Source organism: Otolemur garnettii, unplaced genomic scaffold (assembly GCF_000181295.1).
Source record: "Otolemur garnettii isolate 467f Iridium unplaced genomic scaffold, OtoGar3 scaffold00043, whole genome shotgun sequence".
In the NCBI taxonomy this organism is placed as follows: Eukaryota; Metazoa; Chordata; class Mammalia; order Primates; family Galagidae; genus Otolemur; species Otolemur garnettii.
The window spans coordinates 8,117,689-8,141,878 of NW_003852438.1; the positions used below are offsets into that span (position 1 = coordinate 8,117,689).

Genomic DNA, 24,190 nt, shown 5'->3' on the forward strand with positions numbered 1-24,190 from the left:
GCCTGGTCCAGACACCTTTCCCCCAAAGGGCAAAAAACAGGCCTTTTCCTCTGCCTTGCTCATATAATATTTGTGAAGGCTTGAATCTTCCCTCTCCATGCACTCAATTAACATGTATTTTCTATCTAAAGTATCTAGCATAGGTACCACATGAGGACTACACACAAGAATGCAGGAATGCAGGGCAGCCATCCCCCCCTCCATTGTGTGTGGTTCTTCACACACACACACACACACACACACACACACGCATTTGAAAATTGCCTGTTGACACTCTGGGTAGCTGAGATGGTGAGGTCTACCCAACTTCACCTGGCTCCTTACCTCCAGGCCCAGCCCAGAGAGTGCCTAGCGCTCAGCCCTATAACCCCCTATCTAGTTCCACCCATCTGGGATGTCTCCTCCTGGGCATTTCTCAGTCTTTCTTTACAGAGGCTGAGTCCACTTTCCCATGCTAACAGGCACCCCTTAGCAGTAGCACGGGGTCTTGGAACCTTTGAGGCAAGGGATCTCAATCTTTGGTCATCTGAGATAACCCTCCTTGGTTCTCCAGCCTGGGCAGGAGAATTTAACTAAATCCCTTTCCTCAGCCATTTTTGAAGATTAGAAGACCACTGAGATTGAGGGAATGGGATTATCCATTACAAAATAAAAACACGATGTGCATCCTAAGTGGAGCCTCATCTTTTCTCAAATTTAAATAGAATTTAAAAGGCTAGCTCAGGGGTTTGTTGCTGTTAACAACCAGCTTCTCCACAGGGAAGAAAATTCAGCCTCCTGAAGGCGTGTTAGAGCTCGAGGATGCAATTTCTCCAAGTAGGCACCAGGTGTCGCTGTGAGCTCGTTGTCCCGGCTACCCCCCAATTCCAAGAACCATTTTTTTCTCCCCCTTCACTCTCTTTCTCTCTCCCCCTTAGTTGGGCTTTGCCAACATATCAAGATGCGTTTTGCCGGCTTCCATCACTAACCTCCCGGAGGTCATCAAGCCAAATTTATGAGTGGCCGCTGGAGTCACGTGACTCTATTTAAGGCTCCCTTATTTGGGAAGAGCGCATAGGATAAAGAAAGAGATATCTCCACCTATAAATTGTGCACTTTGGAGAACAAAAAACCCTCAACTTCAAAGAGTCACAAATCACCCTTAATCAAAAAGGGTGCAGAAATTTTTTTGGGCCCTCCCCGCCATGAGCTCCTACGTAGCCAATTCATTCTATAAGCAGAGCCCCAATATCCCTGCCTATAACATGCAAACTTGTGGGAACTATGGATCGGCCTCAGAGGTGCAGGCATCCAGGTACTGCTACGGCGGATTGGACTTAAGCATCACTTTCCCACCGCCTGCGCCTTCCAACTCTCTCCACGGGGTAGACATGGCTGCCAACCCCCGGGCTCACCCCGACCGCCCTGCCTGCAGCGCCGCGGCTGCTACGGGACACGCTCTGGGGAGAGACGAAGCGGCTCCTCTGAACCCTGGGATGTACAATCAGAAGGCGGCTCGCCCGGCGCTGGAGGAGCGAGCTAAGAGCAGTGGGGAGATCAAAGAGGAGCAGGCGCAGACAGGGCAGCCCGCCGGACTGAGCCAGCCACCGGCCCCGCCACAGATTTACCCGTGGATGACCAAACTGCACATGAGCCACGGTAAACTTTAGGACTTCATTTTGCGCGCTCGGGTCCGCCTGGGTTTTATAGGCCATGCGGGGCAAATAAAGAAAAAAAACCTGCGGCCATAAATTTTACGATCCAGGCATCAATGGCTCGTAAAACTGTCCACTAAAAGGCTTAGAGGCTGTGTGCGCCCAAATTTACGACGACATAATTGGATCATAGGAACAAAACGTGTATAAAAGGCAATATTCAATTTTTGGGGGAGAGGGAGGGAGTTAAAAAAATAGAGGGATCTGTAGAGTGAGGAGCGCGGGGCTCCAGAGCGGGGATCCCCCCGCGGCTCCCTCCCTCCCTCCCCTGCGGAGCCGGCTCGGCCGTCGCTCGCCGCTCGCAGCTCCGGAGGATTTCAGCGACTCGGGAGGGGTGGGAGAGGGGTCCCCGGTGCTCGGATCTCGAGGGTGCTTATTGTTCGGTCCGAGCCTGGGTCTCCCTCTTCCCCCCACCCCCTTCAGCCCCTCCGGTTGCTGAGTGAAGCCTGCGGTGGAAAGTTTCCTGCCAGGGCGGAGGCGCCTCTCACCGGGCTGGGCTGGGCTGGACTGGTCCGCCTGCGGCCCGCCCGGCCTGTCTCGCCTCTTTTGCCTCCTCTCCCTCCCGCCGCGGGCGGGGGCCTGGGGCTGGGGGGGAGGTGGGCACTGGGCACTGCACGCTATTCACCCCTTCCTGGCTTGGGCGGGGGGTTATGTTCCAGAAACGGATGGCAAGCGGTCCCGAACCAGTTACACGCGCTACCAGACTCTGGAACTCGAGAAAGAATTTCACTTTAACCGCTACCTCACTCGCCGCAGGCGCATAGAGATCGCCAACAACCTGTGTCTCAATGAGAGACAGATCAAGATCTGGTTCCAGAACCGCAGGATGAAGTGGAAGAAGGATTCCAAAATGAAAAGCAAAGAGGCTCTTTAGAGGCCGCGGGGAGGCCCGCAGACAACACTCCGAGCGGGCTTTGGTCCCAGCGCCTTTCCTTTTCGGGTTTCCTCTCTCTCTGTTTTGGGGCGAGAGAATAGGTGCTGGAGCCCTCGCTCCCGGGCTCACAGACAAAAGCCTTTCCCTTGGCATTCCGAATCCCCACTGACCCAGGGTTCCCGCGGGGCTGCCTGCTCTGCCCTGTCTCTCCTCATCTCAGAACCCGGGGCCCAGGGCAAGCTGCACAGGGCTTCCCCCAAGGGCTGCGGCATAGAGGCTGGTGCTGAACGAACCTCGGCCTGAGGTTACCTCTCCAGCTCCCAGCCTCAGCTTGGACCGCCCAAGTTAAGCTGAGCCCCAGCGGGCACCACAGACCCCTGGCCCCCACTCTCCAGCCTCGCCCTCTCCTTTGTTTCTGGCTAGGCGATTCAAGCAGCGGCAGACTGGGGAGAGAGTGATTGTGGTTGTTGGAGTCCGTCTCCAGATTGGGGTGCCTCCTTATAGCGACTAAACTCGATTTTCACTTATTAACGATTTGCATATGAAAGAGGAAAAAGACTGAATCTCCGCCTAAGGGCCCATCGATTTCTCTATACTCTCTAACACACCCCACCCCCCAAAACCCGGGAACCTCCCCAGCCCTTGCCCGCTGCATGCCCTCTCAGGCCCGCAGCCACAGCCTGCTAGTTCGCTCAAGTATTGGCGTTTCCTGCCACTGGACCCCAGCAAGTTGTCCTAGAGGCTCCTTGCTGTCCCATAGTCCCTGCCATGACTTTCTGTGCCCTCCTGCCCTGTTGCTGTTGTCCAACTATTTATTGACTCTGGGTTCTTCCTGAAACTATATTTTGTCATATCAAATAAAGACGAAGTGAGAACAGGACTAAAGATACAGTGGCTCCTGTCTGTTTGGGGGCATATATTGGGAAAATATCTAAATGGCCTGTGAGGATAAAAGGAGACTCACAACATTCAAGCCTTCCCTCAGGGAAAAAAAAAGTTAGCTCCTAGGGGAAGCAAGAGAGAGAGAAGTGAAATTTAGTTCCTTCCCTGATCCTTTACTCCAAGAAGGGCCTCTGGGTGGGGGCAGGGGGTGGCGGGAAGGAGGTCACTGTTGTATTGGCTTTCCCAGTGCTGTTGCTGCCAAAGGCATTCCGGCTTCTGCACCCCATTCCTACCTTGGCTGGGTGAATCTGAGGCCTCAGGACATACAACAGCCTCTTCCTAACTCCAGCCCAAAGCTAATGTCCAAGGACTAGTGGCTCCGTCGTGCTCAGACTCAGGCCCTTCTGGGTCTTTAAAGGTCTCTCCTGGGCCTAGGTGGTTCTTCAGGGGTCTCCCTGGACATGGAGGGAGGGTTGAGCCTTCACTCTAGAGATCCAGTTAGTCCCATAACGACCCCCATAGAGAGTTGGTACTGCTTAGGAAACAGGCACTGGAGGAGTTGGAGGAAATGTACTTCAGCTTTCTAAGATGATGAGGAAGAGGGAGCAGGGAGGACAATCTGCAGGTTGTACCTGCCTGGCAGGAAATGTTCAGACTGTTTCTCCCACCTTCTAGGGCCTACGGCTATTCAGGACAATTAACTGAGAAAGGGGCTGCAGGGACCAGTGGTGAAGTCTGTTTCGCCATCATTTATCTCAGTCTCTGGGATTTTTGTGTGGAGGGGAGGGTGGGCTAAAGAGAGAAAAAAGGCAGATAATTCAGGTGGTGTCTGAGGCTGGCTGAGGCTCACACTCCCAGGCCTCTGGGATGGAGGTGGGGGGGGGGGAAGTACTTTACAGGAGAAACAAATGTGGGAAGGGTCCATAAAACTTTACTGCATTTCCTCTCCCGCCTCCCACAATAGGGTGATTTCCTAGAACCAAGCCTAGGCCTCCCACAATGGTGGGGTGTGTGTCTGGAGCTAGGTTAAGGGCTGCTCCAGGAGCCAAGAAGGAAGGGGAGCAGAGAGTCTCTGAGGAGGGACAGGGGGAACATTTATGATTATTAATGCTGATGCTCCTTGGATTTATTATAAAGACTAACTTCCATGCATCCCACTGCCTAAGCTACCCGTCAGTCATTTTTTTAAAAGACCCAAGAGCCTTCCTCACCTCATGCCCAGCATGTAGGAGGTCTCCACAAATGTTTATTGGACTGTGCCCATGACTACCACCCTTCCCCTTTACACCTGCCCTCAGGTTAGGGTGCAGACCTGGTTAGAGTGCCCTTAGTCTTCTCAACTTGCATACAGCCCCACCCAGCACTCTTTCTCTATCTTCCCTTCTCTCTCTCTCCTCCTCCCTCTCTCTCTCTGAAATAAAATGTGTAATTTTCTTCAGGGAGTTATTTTAATTTTTTCTCCATGCTGAGTAAAACTATTGGGTGAGCAGTGAAGCGTGGAGAAGCACTGGCGTCTACAATGGGTAACAGTTAACTAAGAAGGAGTCTGTGGCGCCCGCACTCACCCATTCCAGACTCCCAGGCTGCCAAGGCCCGGTGTTGCCTCCCCAGGGGACTGACGCACCATTCCAGGGGGAGAACAAACCTGGCTTTGCCGAGGATGGAGGCAAAGTTGGTCAGAGCTTCCAGACAGGCTGCAACCACCCCGCCATGCACTGACTGCCTCCACCAGGCAGGATTTGGGGCCTCTCCTTCCCTGGAGGAGTTGAAGGACTGAATCCTTTTGGCCAGCCTTGGGTAGACACAGCTGTGCCTGCCTGCTCACCCGCTTCCAGTTACAGTCTGCAGGTTGGGGCCCCAGGCCTCAGCCACAGTCCCTATGGTGGCTGACAGCAGCGGCAAGCAAGCCAGGGTCCTCCGATCTACTCTCCTGCAATGGGGCTGGCCCAGATCCTTGCTATCCCTGAGCAAAGGCCTCTGCTCTGGGGGTCTGGGGTAGTGCCCCACCAGCCAGAATCCTAGAACAACCTCCACATATCAGGGTTTGACATTGCTCTTGGGGAGTTAGTGGAGAGGGCTTCTGGGTCACCAGCAGAGACCATGGAGCCTGCCTCTCCACTTTGCCCTGGAACCCACCCACTCTGGCAGCGGAAAAGAAGGGGAAGAAGCATGACTTACCTTCCCGGGGGAGTGGGAAGAGGGGGACACCGCCCACTCTGAGCAATTAGAGGAGAGAGAAGGAAAAAATAGGAGGAAAAATTATCAACACGACCTCCAAGGCGACAGGTCCTTATGGAAATAAGTAAGTAAATAAATAAATAAATAAATAAATTAGGATCCACCCTCTCTCCCTCCCCACCCAGCAAGGGGGTGTGGGGGTGGGGCAAAGGAGCTGCACGAGGCTTTTTTTAGTGTAACTGAGCGTCAGAGAAATAGACATGGCTTCTATGTGAATTTAGGAGTTTGAAACTTTTGGAGGTTATTTATGTGAATGGCCTGAAGGCAGGCCCGTGAGTGGCTCTTGGGGGACCACGTGATGTCATTAAACCAAGTTTTATGGTGTAGGGAGAGCTGACAAACCCACAATATATTTACATCATATATAATCTTAACTGTCCAGCCACGCAGCTGCTGGTGAGGTTTAATGCTGGGACAGAGGGCCTGGCGGTTAGAGGGGATTACGGCGCTGGGGATGATGGTGAGAGAGGTTACATCTTCGAAAATGAATCCCAGACGAACGCTGTAAGTTAATATTCTCTCTCTTTCTCTTTTTCAGAATCTTTCTCCCATTTACCTAATCCCTCCCCCACTTGATACAGGGCACTTCCCAGGCATTAGGGGGAGGGGGAAAAGGCCTCCCCAGGCTGGGATGGGAGAAGAGAAGCAGCCGTTCGCTACAGGGAAGTAGGAAGATGGGAAATCTTGTCTCTCCAGGCCAGCTCTCCTTTCCCAACACTGGTTCCCTCTGCCTGCAAGTCAACTGGGGTAGGGAGAGGCCTTGATTCTTTAGAGTTTTGCCAGGTCTTCCTGACCCCTCTCAGCTTAGAAGAAAGCTGTCGGCAGAGACACGGGTGTTTGGTGTTTCGTAGGCGTGTGTAAACTCCAGACACAAGCACAAAAATGCCTCTGGGGCCCTCATTCCAGGGAGGAGTGAGTTCAGCCCCTTCCTTGGCCAGTGGCCCAGAGTCTAGGCAGAGTGGGAAGCTGGGGAGAAAGGCAGGGAGGGAGGGTTCTGTGGCTTCAGAACCCACAGGGTGCTATGGCCTGAACTGGCAGAAGCATTTTAAAGGTGGTCAGTTGAACCTAGGAGTCCACAAGTATCACCTCCCCCCACCACCAAGCCTAGGCAGGCAGCTACCCCAGCCTACTCCCCACTCTGGGGTCTTAGTCTTTCTGGAGCCAACTCGGTTTCATGTTTCTCCCCCTCCCCCCATCCCCAGCTGCTGAGGTCATCCTGGCATCCCTAGCCCTAGCCTCAGGTAAAACTAGGCCCTGGGAGGCCTAGATGTTCCTGCTGTGGGTGGAGTGTAAATGTATATCAGATAGGTGGGAAAGTAGAGGCAAACCCCCAACCCCAGGAAAGAGTAACTCCTAGGGGATGGAGAGAGCTCGGCCTCAGCTGAGCATTGTGCCCTAGGGTCAGTCCTCAGCCCGGGAAAACCTTCAGGTCTCTAGGAAGGAGTAACAGAGGTGCTGGGCATGGGAGGCACCTGTCCTCCACACTTGTGAGTGTGTATCCCCTCCTCATGCATCACCGCCACCACCGGGAGCTAAGCCAGGCAAGTGAGAACGTGTAAATTCAGGCTGTTATACTGGCCATCCATGAATTGGGAGGGGTTCCATTCGGAAGCAGGGCTGAAGGTTGGCAGGCCCATGGTAGGGGCAACTTGTCGAGGCTTTAGGAAAGGAAAAGGAAGCAGAGGAATCTAGAGCCAGACCTACACCTTTGTGAAGGGAGAAGTGGGGCACAAGTGTGTCCTGGTATGGACTTTGTGGAGACATGCCATTGAGGGGTGGGGAGGGAAGACTGTTTAACATAAACCCTGCTGCCCAAAGGACTTAGGAAAAAATCAGAATCAAGCAGGGAGGGAAAGCCAGGCAGACTCTGAGGGTGAAGAGCAGAGACAGACATAGGTTCAAAGATCTGGGGGTTGGGGGGGTAGGGGGGTCAGAGCTGAGCCCCATCCCTTTTCAGTCTAGTGGTTTCTCAATTTTTTTGGTGAGAAACTGTGACAGGCAGGTAGAAGACTCCCCTGAAGCTCTCTGTCAGGGCCTCAGTCTCATGCCAAGATTCAGCCTCTCCCACCAACCTCTTTCACACCTTTATTTCCCTGGGAAGCCTTAAGATCCCTGAGAATTCTCTCCAATAGCCCGTTCAAAAATTAACTCTCAGGTTCTTCTTCCTCATTACCCAACCTTCTCAACTCTCCCCTTCCCATTAGTCTGTGATTTTGAGAGTTTCTGGAAATTCTCCAATCGAAGCTGCAAGAAGATGGGCGTTTCCCTCAGTCTATAACTTGACTCTTCCGCTCCTTTCAGCTTCTCCAGAGCCTTAGGGAACCAGTCCACTGGTCTTTAACCAGGAATTTAGCCAGGGCCAAAGTCCCACACCCAGGCAAGACTCCATCATTCTCCCTGACTCCTGGCCAAATCTCAGTTCCATTCCCTTCTTTCTGTGTAGAGGAGCATATGAGTGTGTTTCTGTTTTTATAGATTTACATAGCGTCTCTTGGGGCTTTCATTGACTTCCTTGCCCCCTTTTTTTCTTTTCGTTTTCGTTTCTTCTTTCTTTCTTTCTTTCTTTTTTTTTTTTTTTTTTGAGACAGAGCCTCAAGCTGTCGCCCTGGGTAGAGTGAGTGGCATCACAGCTTACAGCAACCTCCAGCTCCTGTGCTCAAGCATGTCTCTTGCCTCCGCCTCCCAAGCAGCTGGGACTACAGGTGCCCTCCACAACGCCAGGCTATTTTTTGGTTCAGCCGTCACTGTTGTTTGGCGACCAGGGCTGGATTCGAACCCGCCAGCTCAGGTAGCTGGCATCTTAGCTGCTTGAGCCACAGGCGCCGAGCCACTTGCCCCCTTTTTCTAGGCTTCAAAGTTCCTTTTAAATACCACCCCCTCTTCCTGTGATAATAGATCCACCTTCTCACATAATTTGCCTCAGTTTTTTACTGTTTTGTCAATCCAGGGCGTAAGATTCTTGGTTTTCCCACAGCCTTCCCTGGAGGGGGAGGATGGGCAGGCAGTCAGGTGCCAAGGTGCCCCAGCCAACTCCGAAAGCTTTCAATCTTGTTCCTAGGTCTTTAACCCCAGAAGAGGTGAAACAACCAATCAGGAATGTGCTAAGCAGGGTCACATGGCCCCCACCAACCAATCAGTGAAAAAGTACTTGGATCTCTGTCTAGCTCTTCCCTTCCACTTCTCTCTTTTTCTCTCTCCCCTCCCACCCCCAACCCCCAGCTCCTGGATCTGCCCTTTCTCAGAGTTGGAGGGCAGGAGTGATACTAAGCATATTCTGATCTCCTGTATCCCTGAACTAGCTCTGAGGAGTCTTTGGCTTGCATCCTCAGTTTCTATCAAAGTTGTATCTGGAAGTTAATCTCAATTGCACAGGGAACTGAAGTTGTGGGAGGCATCCTCTGCATTATCTCCATGTTTGCCAGTGTGATCCTGTGAAATTCTCTGAGCTTTATAGATGTGAACTCTAAATTAGTCTATAGAGCAAATATGAATATGAACTCTAGCCCTGAATTCAAATTCACACTGTGATTATCCCCTGTGTACTTACCTTGTACAAGTTTTCATTCTCTTCTGCTTCTAGTGGGGGCAGGTGGGGCAATTACAGGAGAGCCCTTTTGATTTATCCTTCTGGAAATGTTCCAGGAGCCATTAGCTCTATCAAACTGCCTCAGGCATGATTGGGGAAAGGAGCAAAAGTGGGGATTTTTTTTGAAAGTCGTGTTTGGTACCTCTAATTTGCAAATAATTTTGAGCCAGTGAAGTGAAGGGTTCTAGAAAAGGGTAAGCACAGAGAATTCAGAGTTTCTTCACCCTCCATATTAAACAGTTGATAGATTTAAGTCCCCTTCCCTTCCATTATTTTAACAAGATATGATAATAGTAATAATAGATTAAAAGTGATAATCCTGTGCCATGGCCAATAACTATCAAAGGACACAGCCACTGAAAATATGGATTTCAGTATTTGTGTTTACATGAATTGTGCCAGAATAAGCAATGAGTGAGACACTATTTCTGAACAAGAGCATCTAATGGCACAGAGAGTATGCATGTATGACAGAAATGCTGTGTTTCCTGAACAGTTGGGTTAGGCCCTAAGCCAATCCACTGGTGAGTCTAGACCAGGCATTCTCCCCACAGCCCTAACTCCTGGGTTTTGTTTCAGGATTAATTTTCTGGTCAGGTTCTCCTATCCTCCCCTTCTCTTGATCTCTTGCCTTCTTTGAGCTAAGGGGCAGGACTTCTAATGGGCTGTGCCACCTGGACCTCAAAGCCTTCCTCCAGGGCATTAAGAGAGCAAGAGTGGGAGGGGTAGCCCAGTTTGAACTGGGATTTGTCAATACCTTCCTGCTTGTTTGTCTTCTGGGTGAGACTGGTTGGGGACAATGTCACAGTCCAGGTGGGAAGGATTAGGATGAAAAGCCAGAAATAGGGCAGCTCTTCTCAGAAACCATTGAGCCCCTATTTCACAAGTTACCTTCAACCACAAAGCTCTGTTTCTGTCTTTTATGAGCTAGAGTTAAAGCACATCCCCATTCTTCTCTAGTAAATGGTGTGGTAGCCTTGTCTAAAACCAACTCTTAGTGTGGACTTAGGGTTGTCAGATCCCATGAAGGGTAAGGAAAGAAAGACAGGGGGAGATTGGCTCTGTCCATGCAGGCACTAGAAAAAGAGATTTTATCAAAGTGCCTCCACCCCTTCTAATATCCAAGTAAACTTTCTCTGTCTCTTTGACTATCCTTCTCTGTCTATAACTGCTTAGGGCTGAGTTTTTGAGAAGGAAAATGCTGAAACATCCTTGTTTGGGGATTTAATTCTCTTTCTTTAATGGGGAGAGAAATACCACCACTCTGAGCCTCCTCCTTGATAGAATGAGGGCTTTGAATCCTTTTGAAGTGAAGAAGAAAGAAAATCTGGAATGAAGATTTTTCCAAGATGGGGCTTTTTAGGTTAGGGTGTCCATTTGAGGAGATGACTAGGTCATTAAAGGGACAAAAAAGCTATATTCCTTCCCACATCCCTCCTTTTATTGGGTTCTTGTAACCCTATAGTGGTGTGTCTGTTCAGATAATATCTCCTCTGGCTGCTTTGATGGTGTCCCAGGAGCCCAAGGAGTCATCAGGCAGGGCCTGAGCTGAGGAATTGGGGTGATAGAGATCTCTTTATCATTGAGCCCTGCAGAACCCTTGGATTTATCTCTCTTTCCCATTCCTGAAGCTCACTGAGGGGCAATTGAGAACAGAGATATCTAGGAGGAAGTAAGGGTGTGTGTGTGCCTGTGCATGCAATGTGAAACTTGGGAAAGCTGGATTCAGTTATTCAGACCTTGTTCAGCCTTCCATGGCCACATTTAGAAGCTATGGCAAGAGACTGAATGGAAGACTGGGCATGCTGGGAGCTGCTACAGGGAGGAGGCTGCTTCTCTATGCCTGCAAACATGGACAGAGATGTTCTCCCATGATCTGCAGCTTCATATGGGCTAAGTGGAATGAGTGGGCTGAGTTACCTGGGATCCTTTTCAGCACTGCGCAGCAGGTCTCAAAGAGGTAGAACAGGCTTGCTTCTGCCCTCCAAAGATCCTCATTTTCTCCAGCCCTTGGCCCTGAACACCAGAATATCTGAACACACAGAACTATACTATATTCCCAAGAATAGTATGACAGAGGTCAGAAGCTTGGGATGGATATAGTAAACTAGCCTGTAACCAACTTCCCACTCTTTCCCTCCTACCCATTCTTCACATCAACCAAACTTGGAAACTATTTTTCCTCTCCTCCCCATCCCACATCCACCCCTCCAAGCGTGGGCAACCATTGAGTTTCCTTCCTTCTGCCTTCCTGGAAAACCCAAACCCTAGATCAGCCTCCATGGATGGTGACAGAAAGGCTCTTGGTGACTTTTTAATGAATGTCCTGTTGGCCCAGATTGAGTTATAGAGGGGTGGAAGATGGGAGGGACTAGGAGGCCAGAACCTTATCTGATTCAGTCCCCCTTCCTTGCTGTTCCAAGCTCAAAGCACAGACCCCACAAGGCTGCTTCTTTGCTCAGATATCCGAAAAAAATCTTGTTTAGTAAATACTTCCTTAAATTAAATATCAACTTGTTTCGAAAACAAGTTGGCTAGAAAACCCAATGTGTGTGTGTGTAAAGGGAGTAAGGGTCAAGTCCCCCGTTTTACATTGTGTCTCTCCCCTTCCGCTGGGTGGAGGATAGCTTGGGCTGAGGTTTTATTGAGGATGTTTTCCTGTTGGGAGCAGAGATGGGTCATAAACACCCAGAGGAGGCTGTTTTGATCTGGTCATTCCTCAGGAAGTAGCCTCTGAGGTTTTGCTTTGTAAATTGCTCTCCCCTCAAGCTAGCTGGCTAGATTGGATTTCACTTCCCCATGCCCACTCGAGGCCCCATCTTTTCCTCCCTTCCTCAGTAAAGGAAAAAAATAAAAAGTCTTCTAAATCCTCCTAAACTCTGCCTCCAGCTTTAAAGGGAAGGAACTAGTCAGTGTTTTTGCTCCTGAGTGTTTTTTTTTCCTAAACAATCTGTTGTTTCCTCTTGCCCATGCAAACCCTGCTCCCCCGGAACCCTCAGTCACAAAGAAACCAACATTGAGGCAAATAGCATCAGGCAAATAGCTTCTGAGCCTAGCTGTGGATATGAAGGCTCTCCTCTCTTCTGAGCCTGAGTCTCTTTTACCCTTTCCTAAGCTCCAAACCCCTTTTTGACAAGGTAGGACTTCAGGTGTGTAGGAGAGAAATTTTACAGAAGTCAGGGAAGAGAGTAGATGGGAGCAGGGCAAATTGAGGCTCCATCTAGCACCCTATGAATGGAGGAAACTGCACTCTGTGACTTGTAAGTAATTAAGTAATTAAGGTGGGTGCAGGGGAGTATGTGAGTGAAACCCTGCAGCCTTCTCACGTCTCAGTCTACCTAGCTGTCTCCAAATAAAATAATATTTTACATAAATGCCTCCATTTTCTAATGATAATGTCCTTCCTCTCCTAAAGACCTCACCCCCTCCACAGGTCCCTCCGCTGAGCCTTAGGCTATGGCATTGAAGGAAAAAGAAATGAGGCTCCTTCTACCTCAAACTGAGTTCAGGCTAGGACAGGACAGAACGCTTTCAGGCCTAGGCATCAGGCCTCATATCCATTGCTAGTGAAATTCCCTTATCTGCTGGAAATGAGGCCAGATTATATCACTTCCTGGGCCCTCTAGTACTTACAAATGCTCTAATTTGCACTCATCCATTTCCCTGAAATTCTGGGTTGGAACACCCCAAACTCACAAGTACTAGAAAATCTTCCCCATTCCCAGTACTCTATGCAATACTTTTTATAGAGTGTTGAACACTCTTATAGTTTTATATGTGAAAATATATTTATAGATCATTCTATGTCTCTATGAGGATGCATGTTTTACACCACTTTCTGCTCTACATTTAAATGTAGATGTATAGATCTTTAGATTTATAGATCCATAGTGAACATAACTGTCTTCTGTTAAATTCCTGTGTGCACATTACCAATCTTTCTATAGTGGTAGGATATATATGCTGGGATGTATTGATACAGCTCTCTTTAAATATCTAAGTGAATATTTGGGGATTTTTTTTTCTTGGTTGGAAAGAACTATGTGTGCATTGCTCAATCTCTATTTTGATATTTTTATCTAGATTTATTCAAGGATCCTAATCCATAAAATAGCTACATATTGAAGTTACATACCTGGAGATCCTTATAGTCTCTACAGTTTTGCTACAAGCTTAAATATTTGAAAATATATTTAGAGATGTTCCATAATGCATATATTTATGTGTAGGGGCATAGATCTCCCTCTAAGAGGACTTAAACTTGCTGCATCTCTCTGTCTCCCTCTCTATGTCTGTCTCTGTGATCTATAGATAGCAGGGGAGTGGGGGTGGGGAACAAATATCATTTCGATGTTTCAGTTATTAAAGCAAGTAATTTTAGCCAACTGAGTTATCTGCCCCTTGAAAACCCACTCTGGGGATCACAAGCCTCCCTCCAGGCTATCTTTAGGAATTGAGGTCCCAGGCCAGGCTCCCCTACCTGTAGTACCTCCCAAGGCAGCCACTAAAGGGAAAAGAGAGAGAAGAAAGGAGAGGGGTCTTCAGCCCAGTTCCTCTCCCAGGGTGAGAAGCTGACAGAGGCTCATAGGTCTCCCTGCATCCCCAACTGGATATTTGAAATGTGAAGAAAAGGGTGTTCAAGTCCCCATCTATTTTTGTGGGGAGCCCAGATGATGCCAGGGTCACTGCACAACGCTTAGGTTCCCCCTCTCCAGTTGCTCTAGGTGCCCAGGGCCCAATTAAGCGGCTGCCTTGCTCCCAGCAGCCCCACTCTTATCGGCTGGGATTGATGCCTTGGCGGCTCCTGTATATCATTTCCAAGATTTTTCCTGTCCAACTCCACGGCTCCTTTGGCTTCTACAGGCTTTGACTAATGATTGCTACAGATGCCAACGTCTCCAGAATCCTAATAGCCAAGCAGGCGGACTCTTATTTACCCAGCAACATTGCTGTGTGGGGGAAGGGAGTGGGGGGAGCAAGAATTGGGGTGCTGTAGGACGGTGGGATAGGGAGAAGGTTGTGACCAACTCCAGTTTCGCTGAACTTCTTCCCCAGTGAGAATGACTTTCCCAATTCCTTCCTCTCCCTGAAAGAAAAAAAAATATGTACATAATCATAAAATACTGCTAATGGTAACTCATTGCCGCCTCTTTAGAAAGGATTAAAGAATAAACAGGTCATGGAGAATAAGCAGAGCAGTGTTTATTTGTTGTAAAGAAATGAAAAATTAAGCAGAAAACCCGCGGTTTGGGGAGGAAAAAGATAAAAGGAAGGAGGTCAGCCACCGTGGGAGAAGGGAGAAGGGGCTCCTTTTTCTTATATCTTGTCTTTCTGGTTTCTCCCCACCCTAAACCTACTCTTCTCATAAACTTTCTCCCCTCTTTCCCTTCCTTCCCCTCACCTTCCACCCCCTCGGGTGGAGAGGGCTGAACAGGGTGTTTCTGGTGCTAGCAGCCATCCCCAGGGTACTCCCTAAGCCCGCTGGCGCTGCCAGGGTGAGGGTGTCTCTGGGGCTGTGGAGCGAAAATCAGACCCAACCGCCTACTGCTGGGTAGGGACAGTGGCCAGGACTGCCAGCCCTGAGGTCTCAGTCGCGCTTAGTAGCGTAAAGTTGTGGCCGAATTTGCCTCTTTCTCCTGGCGCTTCTCGCCTCTCGCCAGCCAGCGCAGGGCCCAGGTGTTTGGGGCAAGGGGCTGTTACTCCCCGCAAGCCTGGAGCCAGGCGTCTTGCTTCCTCCTCTCAATCCAGACCCTCTGATGCACACCTCATTTTGGATGCAGAGAAAAACAGAGGGACGCGGAGAGCCCAGCGCCAAGGCCAGGCTTGAAGCGCTAATCCAAACAGGGAACGTTTTTCTATCAGAGAATAATGGAGCACAAAATAATTCAGAAAAGCGAATGGGCAGGACCAGGTAGGAAAGTCCCGCGCTGTGGGGCTGCCACAGACCTGGCCGCGCCGCCGAGCCCTGTGGGAAGACCATTTCGTTGGAGTGTAGGGCGAGGCAGCAGGCGGGGACCAGGACCAAGGCCGCACGGTGCGCTCTGGCCGCCAGAGGGGCAGTCTCTAAATTACAGCCGGTCGGGAGGACTCGGAAATACGAAAAGGGAGCCGAAAGATTTAAACAGTCGGAGGCAGAGGCGTCCCGGGGCGGCCCGAGCGAAAATCAATCACGTAATTAAAACACGGAGGGGGAGAGGTCCCGGATTCGGAGGAGGTGGCCAAGGTGCGGGCCGAGGCGGGCAAGGGCTTGGGGATGTGGCTCGTCCACCGCGACTAGAGCCCGCGGAGGGGCGGCGGGGAAGTTTATAACAGATCGCTGTTGATTCCCGCTTGGCTGGGAAGCGCAGACTGGTTGCCCTCAACCAAGCCGAATTCTGAAGCCGCTGATGGCCTCTTCTCTGGCTTCCCCATTTTAATGGCGCTGAGAGGCGCAGTTGCAGTGGAAGGCTACTCCCCAGATCCCAGTGGTGCCAAGAATTTGCCGAGGCAAGTTTGTTTGAGAACCCAGGTGGCATCAAGATGCTGCCTCCAGGTTTGAGGGGATGGCGGGAGGTGGCACCCCCAATTTCAGGCACTTAGGTGTTTTCCTCGGCCTTGATTCCCCAAACCCAGGATTCAGAGCTTGCCTTTGGAATGACTCCGGATCTATGGGTGGAGGTTTGGAAGGGATGTGTGAATCGGGTGGGCTTTTCAAAGGGGAACTTGGGGCTGAGCAAACTGGACCCCTTTGAGCATGAAAGAAAGAACAATTCCTAGAGAAAGAGAAAAGAAGGCACATAGGGAGCTATGTTTTGTGAGGGGAAGATGTTCTTATTAGTAAGGGTAATGATGGCAATGATCTGGTATGGCTGGATCAGCACTCGCAAAGATCTTTCTCACAGAGGCTTCACTGGAGGAGTTAAGGGTTTCTCAACTTGACTGGGGAGAATAAAATAAAGACCTTCACTCCCTTCCTCTGCCCTTTCTTCTCCCACTCCTTGAAAACTCCAGAAAAAGGGAAACCTTATAAAATCTCTATCACTCCGTATCATTTTCCTTTGCTCTCTCCAGTTAACTAAAAAGCACAGTCTCTAGGCATTGAGCTTTTCCGGAGCACCCTTCTTGTGAAGGAGCAGAATTCTGCAAGCACTTACTCGACTAAGTCCCCATTAATTCTGACTCTGACCCTAGAAGGGACCCAAGCTTCCCTTGCCTACTCCATGGAATTCTCTATCTTTAGCCCTTTCCTTGGCCTTGGGTGTCTAATCCCATAGGTCTCTGTAAACTCAGAGGCCAAGAACAGATTAGGGTTCCTCAAAGTACCCTTATCAACTCCCAAAAGGGTTTCCAGCTTCCAGTGGACTCCTTAATTCTGGGAATATCAGGTCAGGAAGCCTAATTTCTAGATCTTTACAATCCACCTTTAGTCTCCTTTACAAGTAAAAGACCTATCCCCCCCCCCCATGAGAAAGTTCAGGTTACAAACCTCCAGCAGTTCAAGCTTCCTGAGTCCACTTATCAGAATTTTCAACAATAATAATCATAATGAGAATTAAACCTTGTGTCAAAGGAGAAAGGGACACCCTAACCCAAGTTTTAAAGGGGGTATAATCCAGCAGCCTTGAATGGGAGTTGGGGTCAGTGAGACCAGGATGAGCAAGGAAGAGGGTGGAGAACCCAACCTCTAACTAACAATTTCTCCAGCATAAAAATGAAACATCAAATTCGTTAGCCCAGGGCCTTCATTTTTCCCCTTCCACATTATAACTAGTTATTGAACTCGCTGGAAGATCTAAAGGCCATTTGCGAAGAGACAAATTTCAATGGAGTTTCCCCATCAATAACCCCATGGCAGTGACCTATTGGAACAAGTCAAACACCCGAGGTGAAATGCAGGTCACTCTGTCTAACCAATATTAAAATGCGGCCACTTTTTAAAAAGCCACTTTAAACGAGATTTGAGGAAAATTGAATTCCAAAGAAGGCAAAGCAAGGCGGGGAAAATCCAGGAGAGAACCTTGCTTATGGTCCCCAAACAAACAAGAGAAATTCATCTTTAATATTTTAAAGGGGGCAAATTAACATTCCATGATTGCTTTTTTTTTTTTTTCCTTGAGACTATAAGCAGTTCCAGGAGGGAAAAAAGGGTTGAGTATTTTCTTGTGACACATCCGGGTTATTAAAAACATTTTAGATTAATTCATTACTTTTACTGACAAGAGATTTAAGAAAAAATCAATTAAGCATTTGCATATTCTTTTGCATACATTATCCCTGCCTGCTGGCATTAGAAAGGGACAAAAACACATATACACACACAAAAGAAAAATAATGAGATAAGAGTCTTGATTTAGTTTGGATTTTCAAGTTGCCATAAGAAAATCAAAGTGAAGTGAACTGCCTGATTGGATACCATCTAAAAGTCAACTTATTTGGAGAAAAAGAGACATGTTGCAATTTTAATACTAAAATAACAACAACATATGCACACAAAAACCCTGCACTTAGAAGAGCAGGAAAGGGAATGACAGTCATTTTCCTTTCCTTTGCTCTCCAGATCCTGAACTGGTTCTCTCATTTATTTTTCTCCTTAGAAAATTCAAGGAAAGGTGGGATTTTAATGCAGCACAGAATCTGCAGAGCCGCTGAACTCTCTCAGCCAGCAGCTCGTTACTGGGGAGGAGAGGAATATGGGTTATCCAACGGTCAGTATGGTAATCCAGGCACAATAAGGCCTCACACACAATGGACACATATTTTTCTTCAGCGGTGTCAGAAGGGAAGCGCTTTTGAAACATGTTTCCAAAAGAGAAACCAGATAGAGAGTAGAAAGGAGATGGGGTGGGGGACGGTGTGTAGAGATCATTTGGATGCTGGCAAAAGGTGGTCAGAAAAAATGAAAAATAAAATTGGGGCAAAGGTGGAGGACAGATCAGAGATGGAGGTCCTTAGGCTGGCAAGGCAGGAGGGCGAAGCACAAAAGACAGGACGAGATACAAGGATTCATCACAAGCAAGAGCCTCCTAGCACCCCTCTCCCCATCCTAATTAAGCCATCGCTAAGGGCAGAAGCCCTCAATGAAAGGATTTTATTTCTGTGCATGTTATAACATCTAGGAAAAAATGTGTGTGTATGTATGTGTGTGTGGTATTTTAACCGTGTGATAGGCGACTTCCTTACTATTAAGCTATAGGAGCCCAAAGGGAGTTGTTTTTGTTTTTGGTAAATGATGTTAATGAGTGTGGGTGCATTTGGGGGAATCTCTGGGATTTCACTTTCTGGATGCGCATGTTGAATTAGCTATAAAACCTGGAATGGGAACATCACATATTTATGGCTGCATAAGGAGGCATTTAATATATTAATAAATATTAATCATACATATGCATATATATTTAACCGTAATAACCAAAGACAGATTTGACACTCAGTTGGAGGTATCTGAACCCTCTGTGGTCTACTCACTCATACTGGCTCACAGTGTGTCTCCTCACCCTACCTGCAGGAGCTCAGAAACCTGGGGGGGATGCAATGGGGAGGAGGACTCCCTAACAAGTCCAGAGGGGAGAAGACTGAAGTAAAGAGGATAGGGTATAGGCAGGGCTGGTAGAAGGTGACTGTGAAGGGTGGGAGGTAGGGCGTGGACTGACAGCTCACCTTTCCAGGTGGAGCTAGAGACTATTCACAGCTGGGATGGGGTGGGGCAGCCAGATCCCGGTGCAGGCCTAGCAGGGAACCTGGGGGTGGGGCCAAAGGCTTTCTTTAGGTTCATCAACCCTCCTACTACCCTACCAGAGCCATCCCACGGGACAGTGTGGGGCTATCCTTTAGACTTCAAGATTCAGCATTGGTTTCCCTTTGCTCGTTTCCAGCAATTTATAATTAAGCCACCGCCACCACTAGTAATTATAAAAAAGAAAACACTCATACAACGCCAAACCATTACCATAAAAGCAGCAGCTTGCCCCCTTACTGAAGGTCTCAAGTTCCTCTTCCAATCAAACCAGCTGGTTTCACACAAGAGGGTCCCGACAGTGGGTAAGGATTCTCAACCAACTTTGGGAATTTGAGAATCTCCCATAAAAGATAGTGGACCTCCAGGGAACCCCTATTCCTTCAAGCAGCTCGGTAACAGTGGGGGAGGGGCAGTGTCCTCTTGGGAGAGGAGGTATCCAGGGGACTCCCCCCACCCCAAGCACCAGCTCCTGCAAGGCTAAGCCCGGCCCGGGAAAGCCTGGGGTGGGGGTGGGGGCCAAAGAATAGGAAGAGGGAAGGGGGCGGGGCTCAGGCAGAGAATCAGCCCCTGTGGGCAGGCCTGTGGCCCAGTTTCCCTCTCATCCCTTACCTCAGGGAGACCCCTAATTTGGAAGTGGGGACCCTCTCTCACATCCCAAAGGTGGAGAGGATTGGGAATCTCTAGCCTTCAGCCTTCCTCGCACAAGGGCTTTATTTTTCCCCTTTTCCCTTCCTCATTCTCTTAATTGCAGATGTTCTAATTAAACCCTCAAATAGTTGTTATGCCGTTTTAAAAGGTACTTATTCAAGTGTCAACCAGGCTAGGCTGGGAGGAGGCAGCGTAGGGCGGCGAATTAAAGGTAGATTGACTAATCACGGCGGCGATCATAATAATAAAATCAGAGGGAAAAAAATCACATTACGACTTTTCGTGGAAAGGAGGGAGCAGGCAGCCAGCGGCCGCCAGCCCCGCGCCGCCGCCGACACAAAGAGTGCGGGCGATTCCTCGAGACTGATTTATGACGTTTTACAGCCCTATAAAAGCTGTAGCGACGAGGCAAGCGCTCCTACCACCGCTGGCAGATTTAGTCTAATAAATAAAACATAAACAGTTAACTTTATGTGTCACTTTTATTGTTATCAAGTAAAATATAGCTGAGCCCCGGCAAGCTATGATTTTAAACTATAATTGTTATCAAGTACAACAAGGGGACCCGGCTCCCTCCCTGGGCTCTCCCCTCTGCTTACCCCCCCACCCCCAATTCTGAGTTATGAGCGATCAGTTAATTGGAATTGGTGGCATGACAGGACCACCTCTAGCTGGGGGGTGGGTGGGAAAGCATCCTTTCCTTGCCCCCTCCCTCCTTGATGGCTCTGCCACCACCCCCATCGGTATTTTTTGTGAGTGGGTGGCAGAGAGATGCAAGGGGGTGGGAATGGGCTGGTGACCCCCAAGGCCTGCTCTGCCTCCCCAGCTTGGTGAGCTCACCCCTCCCTTTCTGGAAGACAGCCTGAAGCGAGGCCCTTGGGAATACGTGTTTATATGTAAACACACGTGTTACATGGATACAATCCCTCGCCGGAAGCAAGCAAGCTCTACCCACTTAGGCCTCGGTCTTAGCTTAGGTCTGTTCTCTGTAGGGATGGAGAAAGGACTCTCAAGGCCTTGGCTCGGTACCATCACAGGACAGAGTCCTGGCAAAAAGCTCTTCTTGCCCAGATCCTTAGGAGCGAGTCTTGGACGTAGTTGTCAGAAAACAGCAGGCCAGGCAGAATGAGGAGTGGAAACAGGAGCCAGCAGTAGAAGGGATCCTCTGCTCTGGGGCTGGGGCAGGGAGGATCAGTGGGGAGTAGGGGAGGGCAAGGCTTCCAAACTCTGCTTTTGCCAACCACTTCCTGTCTCTCTTCAGCGGGGGCTCAACCCCCAGACCTCCAGAAATGACGTCAGAATCATTTGCATCCCGCTGCCTCTACCTGCCTGGTTCAGCTGGGACCCTGCCTCGCCGGCCCCATGGCCAGAGGGTTGGGTGAGTGTATATAGGGAAGGAGGGCTGGACTCTGGTATCCTTGGATGGGGGGCACCCCAGGCGCTCCAGCCTCCTCGGCTCAGCCTGGGCCTCTCCCCATCCAACCTCCACTCCAGTCCTCATTCAACTTCCTCTTCCTGCGAAAGAGGGGCGCTGCCTGGTGACCTACACAGACTGAGACACAATCGCCATGAATGGAGACCTCTGGAAAAACTCAGACGCTGAGACCCACGGGGCCCAGTAGAGGCCCAAGGGGAGACCCTGGGCGGGGGCTGAATCACAGCCTCAAGACAGCACCCCCAATGCCCAGGCTTTGGAGGGGAACCGGGAGCTTCCCATCTCCTTTTTGCAGGGAGGGTTGTCAGTCTGGCAGGATGTGCATGGGGGCATCCCAGCCTCTGCCAGCTAACCCCACAACACCATCACCCCCAGCACCACCACCACACACACAAAAAAATTGGATACATTTTGAATAAAGCGATTCGGTTCCTTATCCGGGGACTGGGTTGCTCCGTGTGATTGGCCGGCGGAGTCACATGGTGAAAGTAACTTTACAGGGTCGCTAGCTAGTAGGAGGGCTTTATGGAGCAGAAAAACGACAAAGCGAGAAAAATTATTTTCCACTCCAGAAATTAATGATCATGAGCTCGTATTTGATGGACTCTAACTACATCGATCCGAAATTTCCTCCATGCGAAGAATATTCGCAAAATAGCTACATCCCTGAACACAGTCCGGAATATTACGGCCGGACCAGGGAATCGGGATTCCAGCATCACCACCAGGAGCTGTACCCACCACCGCCTCCGCGCCCTAGCTACCCTGAGCGCCAGTATAGCTGCACCAGTCTCCAGGGGCCAGGCAATTCGCGAGGCCACGGGCCGGCCCAGGCGGGCCACCACCACCCAGAGAAATCACAGCCGCTCTGCGAGCCGGCGCCTCTCTCAGGCGCCTCCGCCTCCCCGTCCCCAGCCCCGCCAGCCTGCAGCCAGCCAGCCCCCGACCATCCCTCCAGCGCCGCCAGCAAGCAACCCATAGTCTACCCATGGATGAAAAAAATTCACGTTAGCACGGGTAGGCAACTTTGCTTTTTGCTCCCCCCTCCCTCCCTTCTTCCCCGGCGCTCCCCACCCTCCACGGCCCCCTCTGGCCCCCGTCCTCCTTTCTCTCCTTCCCTCTCTCTCTCCAGGAGCGACTCTGGGTTAGCACAATTGAACTGGATTTACGAGCGAGAATGGGTAATTACATCCCCCATAAATTTTATGGCTTAGCTACTCTGGGCAGTCCGAGCCATGTGCTACGATCTGTTATGTATGTGTGAAAACTATGCTCGCTTTCTAAGGGCGCATAAATAATTCAGTGTCGTTACAATGAGGATTCCCCTCTTATTACACTACAAAGTCTCCAGCTTCCTTCAACTTCTTTATAACCAATTTAGCTTGATGACTTTATTTCCATCACTCCCTCCTCCTGTTCCTCAGAGCTGAGGATGGGGTGAGGGTGGGGGGCGGGGAGACTGCTGCCTCTGAACCCCACTATTTGCTTTCCCCCCCTCCCCCAGTGAACCCCAATTATAACGGAGGGGAACCTAAGCGCTCGAGGACAGCCTACACCCGGCAGCAAGTCCTGGAATTAGAGAAAGAGTTTCATTACAACCGCTACCTGACCCGAAGGAGAAGAATCGAGATCGCCCACTCGCTGTGCCTCTCTGAGAGGCAGATCAAAATCTGGTTCCAAAACCGTCGCATGAAATGGAAGAAGGACCACCGACTCCCCAACACCAAAGTCAGGTCAGCGCCCCCGGCCGGCGCTGCGCCCAGCACCCTCTCGGCAGCCACCCCGGGCACTTCTGAAGACCACTCCCAGAGCGCCACGCCACCGGAGCAGCCACGGGCAGAGGACATTACCAGGTTATAAAACATAACTCACACCCCTGCCCCCACCCCATGCCTCCACCCTCCCCTCACACACAAATTGACTCTTATTTATAGAATTTAATATATATATATTTTTTGGTTCTTTCTCTCTTCCTACCACCTTGTCCCTTATCAGTTCCAAACACACAAAACAGATAAACAAACAAGCCCCCTGCCCTCTCTCCCTTCCACTGTTAAGGAACCTTTTAAGCATGTGATGTTGTCTTAGCATGGTACCTGCTGGGTTTTTTTTTAAAGGCCATTTTGGGGGGGTTATTTATTTTTTAAGAAAAAAGCTGCAAAAATTATATATTGCAAGGTGCGGTGGTCTGGTTTGGGTGGATTTCAGGGGAAATGAGGAAAAGAAAAAAGGAAAGAGATTTTAAAGCCAATTCTCATCCTTTTTCTCCTCCTCCTTCCCCCCTCTCTTTCCTTAGGCCTTTTGCATTGAAAATGCACCAGGGGAGGTTAGTGAGGGGGAAGTCATTTTAAGGAGAACAAAGCTATGAAGTTCTTTTGTATCATTGTGGGGGGGTGGGAGGAGAGGGGGCAAAGACAGCAGACAAAGCTAAATGCATCTGGAGAGCCTCTCAGAGCTGTTCAGTTTGAGGAGCCAAAAGAAAATCAAAATGAACTTTCAGTTCAGAGAGGCAGTCTATAGGTAGAATCTTCCTCCACCCTCATCGTGGTTATTGTGTTTTTGGACTGAATTTACTTGATTATTGTAAAACTTGCAATAAAGAATTTTAGTGTCGATGTGAAATGCCCCGTGATCAATAATAAACCAGTGGATGTGAATTAGTTTTACGTCAGTGTCTGATGGTTTCTTTTTATCCCCCTCCAACTCTGGCCTGGTAACATCCTACCTTCTCTATAGTCGCCTAAGTTTACTCTAAGCAAACACACAAATCTTAGCTCTCAACTGGTTTTCCAAGTCCTTAGAAGAAACTAGCAAGGGGTTTGGGGTCAGGAATCTTCAGAAGAGGGGATGTGGACAGTTATAGCTGATTTCTCCTGTCCCCTTCCCTCAGAGTCTGTAAAGAGGCTAGACTCCCCAGGGGGCACTTAGAATGGAACTGGGGAGGGATCCTCACTTTTTCTATAGTTAAGCATAGTGCCTTTTTTGGGTCAGTTTTTCTCTGCTCTCTTCTCCCTTCTCTCTGCTAAGTAAGCCTGTCTAATTTGTAGACATGAAGGCAAGTTTAGAGAGCAGAAAGGAGGAAAGTTTTCATCTTTTAGGGCTCTGTTGGGATGAAAGA

The 24,190-nt window shown here is 49.5% G+C and overlaps 2 protein-coding genes across 3 annotated transcripts in view; both read left to right on the top strand.

Moving 5' to 3' along the window:
* Positions 1-23,738, top strand: part of HOXC4 (homeobox C4) — a 38,553-nt gene extending 14,815 nt beyond the window's left edge. Inside the window, exons 2-4 of one of the 2 annotated variants that reach the window (XM_003790450.1) lie at positions 20,899-21,015; positions 21,645-22,089; positions 22,577-23,738. In XM_003790450.1, the coding sequence (XP_003790498.1) occupies positions 21,651-22,089; positions 22,577-22,932 (795 nt within the window). In that variant the 5' untranslated portion in view covers positions 20,899-21,015; positions 21,645-21,650 and the 3' untranslated portion in view covers positions 22,933-23,738. Of the gene's footprint in view, positions 1-20,898; positions 21,016-21,610; positions 22,090-22,576 lie in introns of those variants that run through there. The other variant, XM_003790451.3, reaches the window with a different exon arrangement.
* On the top strand, positions 1,112-3,453 carry HOXC5 (homeobox C5). The gene is made up of 2 exons (XM_003790449.3): positions 1,112-1,638; positions 2,354-3,453. The coding sequence occupies exons 1-2, from the start codon at positions 1,185-1,187 to the stop codon at positions 2,566-2,568; spliced, it is 669 nt and encodes a 222-aa protein (XP_003790497.1). The 5' UTR covers positions 1,112-1,184; the 3' UTR covers positions 2,569-3,453.
* Positions 23,739-24,190: the final 452 nt, after the last annotated feature.

What these genes read in the sequence shown, in the direction of transcription:
- HOXC5 (XM_003790449.3), top strand. Translation starts at nt 1,185, where the DNA reads ATGAGCTCCTACGTAGCCAATTCATTCTATAAGCAGAGCCCCAATATC. An exon ending in CAAACTGCACATGAGCCACG is followed by an intron (nt 1,639 to 2,353) that starts GTAAACTTTAGG and finishes GTTATGTTCCAG; the next exon opens with AAACGGATGGCAAGCGGTCC.